The sequence below is a fragment of the Micromys minutus genome (genome assembly GCF_963924665.1).
Source record: "Micromys minutus genome assembly, chromosome: 11".
In the NCBI taxonomy this organism is placed as follows: domain Eukaryota; kingdom Metazoa; phylum Chordata; class Mammalia; order Rodentia; family Muridae; genus Micromys; species Micromys minutus.
Window position 1 is genome coordinate 33991498 of NC_137980.1, and position 18847 is coordinate 34010344.

General features: G+C 34.3%; 1 protein-coding gene across 1 annotated transcript in view; it reads left to right on the forward strand.

The window, feature by feature from the left end:
• Positions 1-18847, forward strand: part of CNOT6L (CCR4-NOT transcription complex subunit 6 like) — a 78062-nt gene that overhangs the window by 19468 nt on the left and 39747 nt on the right. The window contains exons 2-4 of the mRNA XM_080925069.1: positions 6744-6865; positions 9635-9821; positions 11504-11589. Of these exons, the coding sequence (XP_080781195.1) occupies positions 6754-6865; positions 9635-9821; positions 11504-11589 (385 nt within the window). The 5' untranslated portion in view covers positions 6744-6753. The remainder of the gene's footprint in view (positions 1-6743; positions 6866-9634; positions 9822-11503; positions 11590-18847) is intronic.

Genomic DNA, 18847 nt, shown 5'->3' on the forward strand with positions numbered 1-18847 from the left:
GCAATTTATAAATGTTGCTGTTTTCTTTTTACCTGGCAAGCTCCCAAATAATTTAGACTGGACTATTCTATTTAATAGGCAAACTTTAAGGGCACAGCAACTGTTACAGTTAATCTTTTAAACTAGTTTGGCTACCTCCCAGTCAAAAATCCCAGTGATACTGTATTTTAGTATTGATCTGGCTCTCTGGACTCAAGGTGCTTTCTCATGGTGTCTCCTAGACCCTCCCTGGGGCAAATCCCCACTCTCTCAATTTCATTTCCCCTTCCCCTGGCTGAAAGGAAGTCCATCCCTAGTCTCTTCCCTGCTCAGTCATTGGCTAATCAGCTTTTATTGACAAATTGGATACTAATTAGGGAGCAATGTTTATAAACACTGAGGCAGGAGTTTCTCAGAATTAGGATTGCAGTCAGATATGCAGGCAGAGAAATCAGCATTTGAATAGTACATAGATAGTCTTTACACAAAAGCTTTGGGGTACTGTCTAGATAAATTAAATAGATAAATTAAACCAAGAATGCTTACTTGAGACCCATGGAAAGAAGCGAGAGGTGCTATGTCTAATGAAGTAATAGAAAACATGCATGAAGAGAAGGCAGAAAGCCAATATAGTAGTTGTTTTTCTTCTTGTTGTGACCAAACACTTGCCACAAACAACTTAAGGGAAACTATTTATTTGACATTTTTCAAAGGCTATTCAGGCCACAGATTTTGAACCCATGAATTTATGCAGAATATAATGGCGGAGAAAAAGTGTGCCAGGGGAGTCTGTTAAAGCTGACAGGAAGCAGTTGAAGGAAAGCATCATAGACTCCATGGACATGGCCTCTGTGACCTTCCACCAAGTACATCCCAGCCTCACAGTTTCACATGCTTTTTTAGATCTGTTTAGATTTTGAATCCATCAGCAGAACAAAACATTTCTTAGGTCAGGTCCCATATGAATCTAACCCCTTTGAAAAACATCTTCACAGATGCATTATGGGCATGCTTTATTAATAGGAATGCTTCAGTTCAGTGAAGGTGACAATCAAAGGGAAATGTCAGAAAAAGTCATAATTTTGGAGGAATTGATTTATGAAGATTTTATTAACATTCACTTTCTGGAGAATAATTAGAAAACTTGAGAGACAGAGAAGCATAATGGTTGTTAGGAGAGTAAGATGTAATTAGGATGGTAGAAAAACAATAAGGTTTGGCTTATCACATTGATTTTATCTGATAGGAGTGTTAAATTTTTACTGATGGGTAGACTTTAGATAGCTTTAGGTCTTGTGTCCATTCTTGTTACCATTTGTGTTTTGTCACTGCTATTTTCTATTATCCTAAATACAAGAGAAAGATTTTAAACAGACCAAAGGAGTTGTGCCCGATTTTTTTTATAATTTATTTTTTAAATGTTAGTCCATTTATTTATGTACGTATTATACATGGGAGTGGTGTGCCATAGTATATATGTGAATGTGAAGGTTAGAGGACTACTTGCAGGAGTCACTTCTCTCCTATCATGTGGTTCTCAGGGATTGAACTTGGGTTCTTGGGCTCATTAGCATATTGATGCTTTTACTCTTTGAGCCATCTTTCTTTCTTTCCTTCCTTCCTTCCTTCCTTCCTTCCTTCCTTCCTTCCTTCCTTCCTTCCCCCCCTCTTCCTCCCTACTTTCCTTCCTCCTCCTCTTCCTCTTCTTTTTCTTCCATTAGTACTGTGACATGATCTCATCTTTTTTCAGATTCAAAACTTTCCTCCAGATCTCTCTGTATTGACATAAATATCTGGAATACCTTTGGAAAGCCATGTAGCATCTCTTCTTAGTCTTTATTGGCCTGTATCCCTCTGCTTTTTGTTTAGGTATACTTGGTATAGGAGGTAGAGCCTTAAGAATAAATGGAAAAAAAAAAAAAAAGACATTGAGTTTAGTTACTCCTAAAGACCAAAGAATTCTCGTTATGAATGTTAACTAATTATTTCTTTTGTTGATAAGAATTATAGAAATAAGTACCATTGCCACCATAGAAAATCATTTGCTATCACTTTAAGTTAAATATACTTATAGATGTTAACCTGATTATCTTAGTCTCATTCTCAGTATAGGATATTTGTCATTCCTGTTCTGGGAGCTCTTTATCCTTTTTACCTCCTTGACTATTCTATAGGTTATTTATTGTTTATCACTTTTACTCATAAAGATGTTTTCCTTTCAGTCATTTTCATTTCAATATAATAATAATTATATAAAACAATCCAACTATTCAATTAAGGGGAAATATTAATAAAAAGAAATGTCATTTAATAAATGTGACCAATGCTATACACTGTGCAAGTTAGATTTTTACCAATTTGACATAAGCTAGATAATGTCATCTGAAAAGAAGAAACCTCAGTTGAGAAAACGCTTCCATGCTGGCTGGTTTTTATGAACTTAACACAAACCTAGACATTATTTGGGAAGAGAAAATCTTAATTAAGAAAGTGCTTCCTTAAGATTGGTTCTTTAAGAACCATCACTCCTAGTTCTGGGGTCTATAAAAAACAAACTGAGCAAGCCAGGAGAAACAAGTCAGTAAGCAGTGTTACTTCAGTTTCTGCCAGATGCTTTCCTTGAGTTCCTGCCCCAACTTCTTTCAATGGACTGTGGTGTGGAAGTGTAAATGAAATAAACCCTTTTGCTCCTAAGCTGCTTTTTCATTCATGGCATTTCTTATCAGTAACATCCCTGAGTTAGCCTTCATGAGACTGCCTGTATGTAAGTCTGTAGTGGGTATTTTTTTGATTAATGATTGATGTAGATGGACCCAGCTCATGGGAGCATGCCACCCTCAGGATGGTAGGAGAGAGCCAAAGAGGGCAAGCCAGTAAACAACATTCCTCCCTAGTCTGGTTTTAGTTCCTGCCTCCAGACTTCTCTTTGAACTCCAGCCCTGGCTTCCTTTAATAATGTGACGTGGGAATATATAGTCAAACGTTTTCTCCCAAGTTGCTTTTGGTCTTTAATCAATATTTCGTCTTGTAAGCATATTATTAAACAAAATTATAAATAACTAAAAATTATTAAAATAATAAAACAATTTAAATCCCTAAATGTGATGCTGATTATGTTTCTTAGTAACTGCATACTAGCCAGTCTAGGGTTTAAATACTGAGTGAATAGCAGCTTCCATCCTTAAAAAGAGATGGTTTATTTTAGAAAACATTAGCAGCCAATTTTTCATATTTTCTTTTCAAGATGAGAAGGAATTATTTTTAGTGTTGTTTTATACAAGCTCTTACTATCTCAGACTGGCCTCAATCTCACAGTACAGTTCTAGAAGCCTTATGTTCATAATCTGCCTGATTAAGCCTGTCTATAATGCAGGGATTATAGACCTTGCCCTCATATTTAGCTGCATGAGTTTTTCTTTGTTTGTATTTATTTGTTGTTGTTCTGTATGTTTTGTTCTTACAGTGGTACACATCAAACCCACATTCTCTTGCATGCCAGGCAAGAGCTTTTACCTTTTACCTCTTGAGGTAAGATGTTAAGTTGGTTTTCCCAAGTTTCCAATTTTTACAATATCTTATATCAATTTCCAAAGGATAATAACATTAGTACAACCTGGAGGCCCTGGTTACATAACAAAATAAATGAAAAGCCCCTTAACAACAATTTATCTTGAGTCTTTAAACCTTATAAGACATTAGAAAAAAACACTGCATACGGTTCTCTAAATATTAACTACACAAGCTGCTTTGAATTTCACCTATTTTGTCCTTTACTACACCACCTGGGCAGGCTTTGGACACTCCTGTAAAAGTTCCGAAATTAGTTATTTGTCCTGATAAGAAAGTTTATTACTGTTTCTTAGTTCTCTTGTGAACTATGCTAAAGTAGATGTTTAATCACACTTCTCTCCTGTTACGTTTTATTACAATAATATAACATTAATGAAACATGCTTTCTATTCATTCTCACTGTAGAAAAGGGTCCTGTGCTTTGATCTGATCTATTTGCTTTACTTAATATTTTGAATAATCTCAGGATGGAAAAAATGCCTACAGAACTCACTTATGTTATATAGAAAATAAAGTTTTTTATTAGCTGAGAAGTATTTAAAATAAGACAAATGTAGACAATCAAGGTTTTCTCTTGGTGAAAAATGTTATTTATTTGTGTCTTATGAATATATTACATTTATTGAAAAATAGGGTTTATTACTACTACTACTAGAGTTTTGGGTTTCATCTGAGTTGCCAGATAATACAAAAGAAATCAAGGACCCCTTTTTGAGTTCATAAATAAGCGAATTTAAGGATGAACTTAAATGGAAGCTCAAGGGCAATTTTATGAGTTTAAAGGAAAAAACATCCCAGGGCAGGCAAGCTGTAAATCCTCTGCAATTGCCTGCAGAAAGGAAAGAAAAAGCCATGTCCTTTAAGCTGCCATAGATGTCAAATACATGCCAATCGGCCACATTGCAGAGAGGGGAGCTTTAGGGAAAAGAGTAAGGAAATTCAAAGTATCAGAAAGCATATTTACACTCTGGGCAGCAAACAAGAGAAAGAAAATGGTAGTTATACCTTTCTACCTCAGGCCTCAGGAAATTAGACTGGTCAAACCTCTGGTAGCTTATAGTACTGCAAGTGGTAGGGAACAGCAACTGAAAAGTATAGTTATTTTAATTTATACTTTAATTTATTCCATCTACTTCTCTATCTCTTTAGAATAGCTTAAGTTGAACCTGCCTTTGTAGTGTGGTCCCATGGCCAGGTGTCAATTGGCTCAACTGGAATATTAGATCCTTACCTAGGCCAGAGATTCTTGACCAGATGGATTCCCCCCCCCCAACATTGTAACTTCAAATAGCACAATGTGATGAGATTAAAATTCAAGAGTTAACTTTGGGCCTGGGGAACTTTACTGTTAATAAATAAACAAATGAGGACAACTTGGCCCTCCTTTAAGTAAAGGGAAACTGATGTGAGAAATTTTGATGTGATCTTATAAACTAGCTTTGATTTCTTGCTACATGATGAAATACTCATTTTATTTTTGATATGTAACAAGTTTAATACTTCCTGAAAGTAACTTATATTTGGAATACTATTTCTTAACATAGAAAAGATACAAATTTGGATACTTAGTTTAAGGACACATGTGAGAAAGAACAAGAAACATGAGCAGAGAATCAACCACAGGGCTGAGGATGCAGCCTAGTAGTAGAAATTTTACAGGGCATGTGTCAGGTCCCTGGATTGGATCTGTTACTAACAAAATAAAACATTAAATCAACTGTAACTATATACATAATTTATGATAAGGATAACATGCAGACACTTAATTTGACACATGTGACTTTGTCATTTGCTGTTTGATCTGAATGATCTGAAGTGTATTTTATCTTCTGTTTGCTATCAAAGCAGTAGTTTTAGACCCCTGGAATAAAGTTATTTTTAGGGCTTTTTTCGTATTTAGCATATTTGAAGTAGTTTTATGATTGGTTTAGTCACCATTGATTGTGCTGTGATTGTGAAAACAATCACATGATTTTTGTTTCAATTGGCATGGCTGTAATTTATCTAGTTACATACTTTTGAGAGTAAAAGGGAGTGACAATAATACTTCAGAACAACAGGTTTAAATTAAGACTGACTATGGCAAATCAAGTTATGCATTTACCTGATTAGGATGTTTTGATGTCAAGTAACAGATGACAAAACTCGGCTTGCTGTGGACAGGTACTGCATGTATGATTTATTGAGAAATAAGCCTTTACTTTTGTATCCCGAGACTGTCTTATGAGGTCGGCTTTCCTTATAGTTGGAAAGCTATGTGGAACAATCTGACTATGTTCTACTTTGTTTAGAATCAGCAGGAACAAGGATCCTGTTTCATCCACAAACATAGAATGAATCTTGAGCATTGTCTAAACTAATGCCAGTGTCAAAAGGTAAAAAATCATGTGTTAGTCGTAGGTATGAAATATTTGAGTGTTACTCAAATGGAGGTTGGAATTACACAAATCTCTTAGACTAGGAGTTCTATTAAAGAAACCAGTTGTAAGATCAGCTTTTCTAGGAAAGTAATGCTGTTGAGTACAGAAGGAAATGGGGAGTCTAGTATGGTTGCATTTTCCCTTAAGCATCTGTTAATGAGTTTCTCCAAAAGCCAAGAAAATTGCAATGTTTTTCTTCAAATGAGAATATAAAATGACTTAACTAGATTAGTAGGGTGGTTCAAGAGTACACAAAGATAGCGGGAGAGTAAGGCATTTCTTAGAAGAGTTATTAATGCCACTGATAGAGGGACAGCAGCATGGTGGAGGCTTTGAGTGGGTTCAGGACACAGCAACGGAGACTCAATGGAGACTTGGGATCTCTGAAGAGAATCAGAATCCATTTATCAGAGGAAGGAGATTAGTACACCTCAGAAAGGGGTTCAGCTGCAGCTAGGTTCTCAGATTCCTTGGCAGGAGACAGGAAAGGGAGAATGGGATAGGCTATGGCACTCCTTTGATGTAAAGTCATTTCTTAGGTAAGAGGTCCTGGAAATGGCAAGTCTGTGTGTGTGTGTGTGTGTGTGTGTGTGTGTGTGTGTGTGTGTGTTTGTTGGGAGGGGGTAGTGTTAGAAGACAACTTCCCAGAGTTGGAGATCTTTCTCTGTGGTTCCTGGCCTTGAACTCAAATCATTAGAATTATGCAACAGGCACTGTAACTGAAACATCTTGCTGACCCTGACTGTAATAATTAATGATCCTTTCCCCCCACAGACTAATAGGGATGCCAAAGGAAAAATATGATCCTCCAGATCCTCGCAGAATTTATACCATCATGTCAGCAGAGGAGGTAGCCAATGGGAAAAAATCTCACTGGGCAGAATTAGAAATCTCGGGTGAGTGGAATCTGAAGCATGTTATCTGGAATATAATAGCTACAATTGTAAAGAGTATTGCTGTATTCATAGGCTCTTTGTTGTTGTGTTTTAATTGAAAGAACTAATTGGAAATATGTATGTAAGAATCCTGAGGCACTTTTTAGATCTTTTAAAATATTTTTCTTTCCTTTTGAGATTTTCTTGAGCAAGGGTAGCCATTTACATCTAAAAGATATTAAGAGTTTGGTTTCTAAAATTAGGTTCTGTAAGACAGTAAGTCTTGTGTTGACTTTTCCAGAGTAATTTCTACAAATGAAAGTCTTTTCTATCCTTTTATCTCAGTGCTGGCAAAGAAGGAAACCTAGATGACTTTGTCTTTGTAACACACCTGTTAAGCTATGAATAGAGTATGTATTTGTATACATATACAGTATATGTATATATATAATATATATATAAAAGAATAAGTATGATTTGAAAATTTTGGTACCCCTGTCTGCAAATGGAAAAAAAAAATCATCAAAGTAAAACTGAAGACATTGTATAAAATACCTAACTGATATTCTTTAAAGTTAACAAGATTGTAAGAAAACAAAAACAAAAAGTGTCTAAGTGCCTTCACTCTGCAGTCTGAGGAATTTTAAGACATGCTAATTAAAAAGCATATTTTAAACTATAGAACAAAAAGTTATAAAAAACCAGATAAATTCTGAATAAAGCCTGAAGTTTTGTTACTGTTACTATATCAATGTTGGTGGCTTCTTACTTTTAATAAATACACCATGTAATATAAGACTCTAATGTTAAGGAATTTAAGCAAAGTTCATATAAGAACCCCACATTATCTTGGCAACTAATATTATTAGAGAATGAAGTTTATTAAAAATAGAAGATAAATATTTTTCCTTTATGAATTGCCACAGAATAGATATGTAGAATGTGATCAGTACTCTTTCTCCATTGGCATTTCAGTATCAGCAGCAGACTTAACTTGTACATACAACTGAAAGGAAACTGGATAGATGGCTGAATGCTCATCATTCTGATGGGAGCAGTTCTAATCTTGTTTAAGATCTCTCAGCCTTGACTTACTGACAGTTTGGGCCCTTTATACATTCCTTGTGGAGAGCTTTTGTGTATAGTATAGGATGTTTAGTAGCATACTTGGCATCTACCAAGGAGATATCCTGTATACTTCTTTAGTTGTATCAACCTAAAATGACAAAGTCCTTTGAGGAAAAGAATTCCTCCCAAATGATATTGGTGTGTTAAGTCCTAAATTAATAGAAGTTTCTCTTTTACCCATAGCCTCATCATCGAATACTTTGTTCTCCTACTAAGATGTAAAATCCTAGTTGACATTTGTTTTTTATTGTATACAGTAAGAAAGAGTCTGGTAGAAAGAAGCCTAGATAGAAATACACATTGAGTTTAGTTATATAAACAAAACAACATTGTTCTTTTGAAACTTTGTGTTCTTTGGTTTTTATAGCCATCAAGAAAATGATATATACTTAAGTAATTACTTTTTGGGTCTGTAGAGATGGCTCAAATACTAAGAACACTGCTCTTCTAAAGCACACAAGTTTGGTTCCTAGCACCCATATCAGGTGGCTTACAAGCATCTCTGTTTTCAGCTCCTGAGAATCTTAACAGTTCAGGTTATGCGCAGTCATGGGCACATAACCACAGAAACTTAGAGATAAACACTTATCTAAAGGTAAAATAAATCTTAAAACTATCACTTTGCTTTTATGCAATTTTGTAAAATAATTGTATCAATTATGATTATAATAAATAATTATAATTAGGCCTGGGATGTCTCTCAGTTGGTAGAGTGCTTGTCTAGTTTTCATAAACCTTGGCTTGGGGTTAATTTATAGCATCAAATAAACTGGGTATAGAGGTACATGCCTGCAATCCTATCACTTGGAACCTTTCAGGGTTACATGAGATTCCATCACAAAACAAAAAAATACTAACATCTTAGAAGATAACATCCATTTTATAAAACTGGAGGCTAGCTGATTTGCCCAGATCTATAATGGTAATTAATGATAAAAATTAGAACTCTGAAACTGGTTTTCTGATTTAGTACATGCTTTGTACCTGTTGCTCACAGACCTTGATGTGAAAACTATTTTCTTGAGTATGTTGCATTTAATATAAAATCTTAAACTACAGTTGTTAATCTCTTAACTCTAACATCAAAAATTTAGGGAAGATTTTTTTCTTTAGGATAGTTTCCTGGTGGCTAATCCAAGGTTGGTTTTAAATAATAATAATTCATTTTTTATTTAAAATTTGTTGACCAATCCAGGCTCTGGATATGGACACATATTATTTTTATAATTTTCATGGAGTGTGAGGAATATTTTTAAAAAGTAGAAACTTCAAGCCTGTTTTTAACCACCAAAGCTCAATTCAGCCTCAAGTTTTATCATTTGGATCTTGTTCTAAGAGAGGTCCAGTAAGCATCAGTCAATTTCCCTCCTTCCCTCCTTCCCTTCTTCCCTCATTCCCTCCTTCCCTTCTTCCCTCCCTCCCTCATTTTCTTCCTTTCTCCTTTCCTCCCTCCTCTAGTGAAAAGAGTGACTGTTCAAAAAGGAGTGAAATTAAAGGAGGCTAGATATTTTGGCACTCTCATAGCTTTGAATACAAAGTTAAAAATGTCAACGATAAGATAATATCTGTGTGTATTTGCCACCTTTTTTAGCACTCACCAGTTCTTGGGATTCAAAATTTGTCTTTGGTCTAGAGTTTATGCTTTAGTATTTTGCCTTTTAGGTAGAGTGCGGAGCTTAAGTACATCACTCTGGTCACTGACACACTTGACAGCACTGCACCTAAATGACAATAACCTTGCTCGCATTCCACCTGATATTGCCAAGCTTCATAATTTGGTTTACCTGGATCTGTCATCCAATAAACTCAGAAGTTTACCAGCAGAACTAGGAAACATGGTGTCTCTCAGGTGAGGAAATATTGAAGACATGATTCATTATATAAAATTACAAATTTATCAAATAAGCAATTTATGGAATGCTATTTAATCATGGGATTTCTGTTTCTGTGAAGATCAAAAGATAAGCTGTTAATCACAGTGTGTGAGTTGACCTTCATTTAATATTTCTTTTCCTTTGAGGTGTAGCTTCCTGCTATGAGTTTCTTTTAACATACTTGAGATAAGGGAAGTTAAAAGTCTTACTGTAGAGTCAAATCTGACAAAACTAATCAGAAATACTAAAGAAAATATGATTTGCTTATAAATGAACAAACTTCTATTACAAAATGTATGCTTATATTTTTATATTACAACTCTTTATTGAAGCCTAATTGTAGTTTAAAATTTTTAAGATACTTGTTCTTAAGACAGGGTCTTACCTGTGGTGCCCTAGCTGGCCTCAGTTTGTAGCAGTCCTGTTCTAACCTTCCAAGTGTGGAGGCAGCAGGCATATGCCACAACACTGGTGACATTTCCTACAGGACAAAACATTTTAGGGTTTTATTAACTGTCTCCAAAGCAAGAAAAAAAATTAAAAAAAAAAAATCTTACCTATTGAATAATAGGGTTTTTAAAAGTTGCTTTTACAAGTTTAAAATTAATAATGATTGTTACTCATTTGTTCTTTTACCACCTCCTAACTGATTATATGATATGAAGTCTTACTTTTTGTCCTTTATTAATGAAGGTGTTATTTTTTCATAATCTGTTCAAAATTTCAGTTGCAAACTTAGATCTTACCTGTTATTTTCTGTTTTTGTCTTTGCTGATCTGTTCCCATCTTTCCTTTATTTTGTGTTTTAGGATATATATTTTATGTTAGTAATTGTTCTTCAAAGAACATTTAATCTTCATACTTTCCCTTTTTTTTTCTTTTTAGTAACATTTATGTGTTTGCTTATGTGTGTGGGTGCGTGCAAGTCAGCTATCTGCCTGTGGAAGTCAGAGGGCAGCTCTGTGGGAGCTTGGCTTATATGTTGCTAGGCTTGGTATCAGATGTCTTTACCTACTAAGCCCTCTTGCCAGCCTACTTTTTATGTTTTCCATTTAACTGTCCTGTTTTGAATTTCTCTTTGTGTTTTTAATTTTTTTTCTCATAGTATTTTAACATGACTTAGTTATAATAAATGACATATAGGTAGTTGGTTGCTAATTGTAGTTTAGTCCTCAAGTTTAAGAGTTTACTTTCTTCATGCCATGTGGTTATGGCACATGCTTTTAATGTAGGCACTAAAGAGGCAGAAGCAGGAGAATCTCTGTGAGTAGGCCAGTCTGATCTTCAGAGCAAGTTCTAGGATAACCAGGGCTACACAGAGAAACACTGTTTTGGAAAAAAATTAATTTCTTCTATAAATTAAGCATGTTTCAAGGTCTTACAGATTTTGGATACTAATAATACATGTCACTCTGATTTGCATTATGTGCAATTCATATATACCTTTGAATATATGTGCTATAGAGTGAGTCAGTCATAGAAATATTTAGTAATGATAGCACTTTAATAATTGTGTGCAGCATATTGGTATTAGTGTGAAGAAATGCTTTGAATATAAATACCACTATTCATGTGTTAGAAGAAAGACAAAGGATGGCAAATGCAGGTATTAATAAAGCATGTTATACTCAAATCTTTTAATTTTTCTTGAAAACAGGGAATTGCTTTTAAATGACAATTATTTACGGGTTTTGCCTTATGAACTTGGCCGGCTCTTCCAGCTGCAAACTCTAGGTTTAACAGGTGAGTGACTTAAAAAAATAAAATAAAGACAACTTAATATTCCATATTGAAGTATTATGATGCCTTTAAAGATCATTTTTGTTAAAAGTACAGGTCAGTTTTAGTATGACTGAGAATGTGAGGAGGATTTGGTAAAGGGACTGGAAATGTAATAACTGAGATAAATGCTAGGAATATACATGACCACCACTTCAGCTTCATTTTATTTTGTATATGATATGTTAAATCTTACATAAAGTTATCTAGACAGAGTTAGGATGGGGCAAGTCTGTTTTTGATTGAAGAGTTATGGAATGTTTATCAGTTTTATATCTTAGAAGTATGAATTTCTAACCTATTTTTAATTGTCTTTAATAAGAATAATTATTATTTATGTATACATTTATATAATTTATCTAGTAATTCTTTTTAATAAGAATAATTCTAATTGTAGAATAGCCATTTTCTACATTCTGATTTATTGAGACCCATTGATGATAAATTAGCAATTTAATATTGAACCTAGAATATTTAATCTTTGAGCCAAGCAACATTTCTGAAATAACAAATGTTAATATTTATATGACTTTGTATGTTACCCTCACATCCCCAAAGATGTCTGTAATATAACCAGTGGAATGGAGTATTCTGATTATTTGTAAATTTTACTGTCCTTTATTACAGTCTATAATACTAGGTATTAAAACTAAGTGGTTTTAGGACTTAGCATTTAACTCAGTGGGGAAGTGCTTGCCTAACATGTACAAGGATCTGGATTTGATCTTCAACAACATCAAAAACAACAGAAAACTAAAGTAATTAATCTTTGGTTGCTCTTCATTGTAGTTACTTTTTTTTTTTTCTGCTAACACAAACTCATTCAATTCTCGTTGACCAAATGATCAAGATTGTCAGACTAGATAAAAGAAAAACAACACTCAGTTATGTACTAACTACATAAATAATTTGAATTACGAAGTTTAAAAGCATCTCAGGTATCTAACTTGTAATTGTTAGCTATTTTTCACCAACTGTAACTTAGCCTTGTTCTTGCTTATTAAACTTCAATTCGTTCTGTGGTAAACTTAAATTAAATAATGAGTTTTTTTCTCTTTTGAGTTTTCAGTATTTATATATGTATAACAAGGGTTTTTTGAGGGTATAATTAATTTATGGTTTTTGCACTATACACATAGCCTGACAGTAACAGTATGGATTTCTTTATTTTTTTAAATGTAGCTAGGGTTTATATCTCAAACTCTCAAGTGCAAAGATTATAGGTATGTGTCACCATATCTAGCTGTATTTCTGAATTCTCATTTTTAGTAGGAATGTTCAACCTGTACTCGGTTTTATCTTTTTTGAGGATCTGCTTAGTTTTCATTCATTTCCATTTTCTGTTTATCTGATTACATATAGAAGAGCAAGGAAATTTAGAAAAGAATGCTAGAGCCTTTCCTGCCTTTAATTTTTTTTTCTTAAGTAGTTGATAGAATGAAATGTCCTTAACAAGTGACAGCTTTATACACACAGGAACATAAAATTTGAAATGATTTTTTTAGGTCATTTTTAAGATACACTGTAGTATTTTACGTATAATGAAAGAAAAATGTGAGGTATTTTAATGGCACTGTGAAGAGAGCTGGCATAAGCCTCTTAATTCCAGCACTAGAAGCAAAGGGAGGCACATCTCTGAGTTCAAGTAGAGTTTATGCTACTAAAGAGCTACTTTTTTGATTGCCTATTTTCATGCATAGTGGCTGAAGTAGTGCAATTGAGTAATTGTTAGTCTTTGCAAGGGCTTACTATGTTTCAAGTAAGTAGCAAATACTGTAGCAAGCTTCATAAAACTAGCTGTGTTTTCCTTGGGAAATAGTTACCTGGTAGTTACACTGTGGTTGCCTTGATCTATTTAGTTGTGCACATAAACATTTAAAGGAACTTTCTAGTAGAAACAATTAGATAAAGGTCTAACAAGGGCAGTGCACTAAAAAAGCATAGGACTTAGCTCCCAAAAACATCTTTTAAGGATTTTTTGTTGTTGTTGTAGTTAATTTTTGAGACTAAAGTTGAACTTGTTCAGTTCACTATTATTACTTAAAGGTATGGTGTTTTATGTACTTAATTTCTCAGTATTTTCAAGGCAGAAGCAGGCTGATTTATCTCAGTGAGTTCCAAGCCAGCCTGGTTCTGCGACATAGTAATTTGTAGGCCAGCCAGGGCTATATAGTGAGATTGTGTTTCAGCAAAACAGTAACAACAACTATAACAAACCAAACAACACAAAGGAAAAACAACAACAACAACAAAACATTGGGCAAATTTTGTATTTTTCATATAAATTGTAATATAATTGAGTGAATTTATTCCTTGAAAGTTTGGTAGAGTAGTTTGGTAAAACTATTATTACTTGTGTATAATCTTTTGGAAAATACTTTCTCAATATGTTTATAGTAATAAGATAATTATTGGGAATTTTAAAAGTTTTAATTATGTGTATTTTCATGTGACTATGTGTGTTTGTGCTTGTGAATGTAGTGCCCATGGAGGCCAGAGGAGGCACTGAAGCCTCTGCATCTAGAATCACTGGTTCTGGCCCATGTTAGGTACTAGGAACTGAACATGGGTCCTCTGCAGGAACAGTATATGCCCGTAACAGCTGAGCCATCTCTCCAGCATCATGATTGAGGATTTCTAATAGTAATTCAGTTTTGTTAGGCTGTTCTAGCATTACAAAATGGGACCAAACTGAACTTGAGTTTTAAATTCTCCTACCTTGTCCATTGCAGTTGGTTAATTACCAGGGTGCTAAGATATCCAGCTTTTTTAATTTTTCCTTTTACTTGTGTATTGAATAAAAAGAGAAAGAGTATTTGTTAAAAGTGACTATAATCTTGATGTATTTTGAATCTATTCTGTTTGTACCTGTATTACCTATCATTTTAAGCAGTTTTAAAGTTTTTCTTTTATCATGTTATATTATTCACATTTAGACTTTATTATTTTAAAATATAAACACTTAAGGTCATATCTTATTTCTTTCCTTTTGTTACATGTTGTATCTATAATTGGAATTTTTTTTCCTTTTTTTCTTTTTTCTTTTGAGATAGTATCTGTTGATGTTAGCAGGTTTGCTTCAAATACCTTGGCTCAAGTGATAATTTTGCCTAGATAATAATTCCTTATTGGATTAATAGTTTGCAAATCTTATTTTGTAGGTTTCCTCTTTATTGACCACTTTCATAAAGATGTAATTCTGGGTTTTTTTGTATTTGTGATTTTATACAAAAGTCTTTGTATATATTATTATTCCAAAGCAATTACCCTATATTTTCTCAAACGATCATCGTTTTATATAATTCTTTTGAATTGCTTTTCTGATTGGTAAAAGATAGTGATCTAGTCTCATTCTGAGTCAGTTTTGTTGCTTGTCCTCAGCTTATTATGCACAAGTTACATGTGTTCAGTTTTTTTCATGAAGATTTTGTTTGCTTTTGTTGCATATATAGCTTATAATAGTTCCTAGTGATCCATTATTGTCTCTGTGGTATTGGTTAGAATACCACTTTTTCATATCTTTTCATTTACTGAGATCTTCTATTTCTTTAGTACACATAAAACTTACTCTTTTTATATATTGAAAGTGTTTTGTGGATCTTTATTTTTTAAATTTTATTTTAAATCTCATCTTTACTCTTTCAACCTACTAAGTTTGAGCTCGTTTCTGGGTCATCAATAGGTTGCTTATGTAAAATGTTTTTACTTTTTTGGTATAAGTACTTAATACTACTTGGTAATGTTATATTTTCATTTTATTTCAAGAAATGTGTAAATTTCACATTAGTTCTTGAAGCTAGAAGGTTTTGGGGACATATTAATTTTTATATATTCATAATTTTAGTACTTTTAAAAAATTAATATAGTTAGATAAAATATATAATTTTGTCTCTTTTAAAACTTATTTACTTTATATGACTACACTGTAGCTGTCTTCAGACACACCATAAGAGGGCATCAGATCCCATTACAGATGGTTTTGAGCCACCATGAGGTTGCTGGGAATTGAACTCAGGACCTCTGGGAGAGTAGTCAGTGCTCCTAACCACTGAGCCATCTCTTCAACCCCAGTTTTGTATTTTTCAACTTTGTTGCCTAGTACGTTTTGTGGCCTAATATGTTATGGGCTATCCTTGGTGAATGTTCTTTGTGCGGATGAGCAGAATGTGTGTTGCAGTAAATATTAAAAAAATAACAAGCAGTTCATCTCTTTACTGGCCCTGAGGTCTCACTTCTCAGTCCTGACCCTGATACAGAGCCAAGCGCACCTCTGGCACTCGGTCTGAGCCAACACGGCCTAACTTGTCTGTGCAACTCCCTTCCCTGGCCGTTTTCTACCACCTGTTTTCTGCCTCGGTTCTGGGTGTTTCTCCACGTAAATACAACTCTACAGCCCGATAGCTTTTCATACAGGTTTATATATTCAACTCTCAATCCACAAACTCTCTACACAACAAGATTGCATCAAATAGACAAAGATACAAACTGCCCTTCATATGAGATACTAGACCTATAAAATCCTTAACGTTCCTAGCTATTTAACATGAATCAATATCACGTGGGTCTAGCTTGTCTTTGGGAAACTCCAAGTTGCCACGACCTTCACCCTCTGATGTGTATTAGGTGCATTTGGTCTATGGCATTCTTCAACTCTGTTTCTGTTTTCTCTCTGGTGGTTCTATTCATAGTGAACATGGTTTGATATATGTATATTTTATAATTGTTTCATATTCTCTATCTTCTTTATATAATGATCTCATTTTCTTATTTTTTTTTTTTTCAATTTTGATATAAATTCAGTCAGGCACTCCTGGATTCTATTTCCATGAAATATCAGTTCTTACCCCTGATACTTTCATTTAAAAATAGTATTTATTCTTCAACAATTTTATACATGTATATAATTGATTATATTTGCCCTCAGCTCTCCTCTCTGTCTCTTCCTGACACCCAGTGTATCCTCGTCCTATATTCATGTACTGCCCCTTTCTTTGGGGAGGGGGCATCCACTGGGTTCCAATTAGTGGCCTCTTTTTGGAATGCTGACTTGATCTGTGTAGCCCTTATGTAAGCAGCAACAGTTAGATTGAGTTCACAAGTGCAACCACGATGTCATATTTAGGTGACAGCATTTCATAGCACTCCTTCTTCTTGTCTTCCAGCTGTTACATTCTTTCTGCTTCCAGTTCTACCTTTCTGAGCCTTGGGGGTCAGAGGATTAATACCTATGTCCCATTTAAGGCTGAGCACTCAACAATCACTTTTTCTCAGCCCTTTGACCAGTTATGAGTTTCTGTATAATAAATTTTTGGCCGCAGCATGGAGAGTGTTTCTGTCCAATGGTATGAGCAGCACTAATGTATGGGTACAAACAGAAAGTTTTAAGGTAGGTTGACAGAACATAGGTGACATTTGACTAAGATTTACTGTGCCTGGCATGAAATTCCTCCTGTAGAGCAGACTTCTGATCCAATCAGAAAGCAGTTGGTTACCCCCATAATCTTCATGCTTCTATTGTACCAGTGGGCACATCTTTCCTGGCATGTAGGTATTATAGCATTCTGCGTACTCTGTTGAGTAATACAATTAATGACATTTTCTCCTCCAGTGGCACCATCCAGTGCTCTGAATACCAGGCACCAGGGAGAATATTTTCCGGCCAGTTCCAGCTTGATTTCTCTTTGTTCTGCAAACAAAGTATTCTATGAGTTTAGCAGTAGGTTCTTACCATCTAGTTATCTTTGGCAACTAAGAACAATGGCAGAAGATTGTGTTGCTTTGGGGCCTTTGGGTTCTTTGACCATTAACTTGTAGGGAGTCCTATGACTGCCACTGAGATTTTATTTTAATAATCCAGATCTTCTTTCTGTTCATCCAAGCAGAGTACCTATGTTCAAACTTACTTTTTTTTTTTTTAATTATATCTTTTAATTAGCTTACAAAGTAGTAGGTTTCCCAAAGGACTTCCCATCTAACCTTAGTTTGTTCAATCCACCTCTCAGCATTCCTTCCCTATCCCCATTTAAACCTTATCACGAGTATTCCATTCGTTAAGCTCTTAAGGTTTCTTCCCTTTTTATCTCTCATGTGCACTTTCTAGCTTCCTGACCACTAGAGAGACCCCAGTTTAGATATACAGCTCTAAAAATACACACCTAAGATCCATATATGAGAAGTAAGATGTGATGTGGTTTTCTTGCTGGGTCTGTGTTGTCCCACTTACTGTCCATTTCCCTGCAAATTCTATAATCTGCATCTGTTCTTACAGCTGAATAATGTCATTGTGTATATGTTTCACATTTTCATTATCCATTCATTGGTTCATAGACATTTACTATTACAGGTAACTGTTGTGAATAGAGCAACAATGAGTATGGATGTGGATGTATTTCTGTAGGTGTATATGGAGTCCTTTGGGTATGTATGCCCAGGAGTGGTGTATCTTTTTTTCAGGTTTTGAGAAACCATTCACTGGTTTCTGTAGTGGCTACACTAGTTTACATTCCCACCACTAATAAGAATTCCTCTTTTCCCACAGTCTTGTCAGCATTTTTTGCCATTTGTTTTATTAATCATAGCCATTCTGACTGGGGTGACATGGTATTTTGAAGTAGTTTAAATTTACATTTTCCTGTTGTCTGATGGTGTTGAACACTTACAAAAATGTTATTAGCCATTTGTATTTTTTTTCCTTTAAGATCTTTGCTTAGTTCTATGATCCATTTTTAAAATTGTTTTGTTTTCTTGATGCTTGCTACTTGAGTTCTTTATCTAAACACTAATCCTGTGTTGGATATATAGCTGGCAAAGACTTTTCTCATTCTTAGGCTCTTCACTTGATTGAGAGTTTCTTTTGCTGTACAGACGATTTTTTACATTTAATTTTATGAGCTCAGGTTTATTGATTATTCTTGAGAGATTGGAGTCCTATTCATGAAGTTCTTACCGATACCTATATCTTGACATGTACTCCCTACTTTTTTTTCTAGCAGTTTCAGAGACCATTAATAATCACAGTTAATCTTAAAAGGTATGTATTGATTCCTGTTACTTTGTTGATTTTGGTTTTTACCCTTCTTCCTGTCTTGTTTAACTATTATTCTAGTATTATTTATGTCCTGTGGCCTTACGGATAATTTTGTTTTTTTTCTTCAGTCCAAAGGATTCCTTCAAGTTTTTTTCTGGATAGCTTAATAGTCATACATTTTTAGCCCTTTTATTA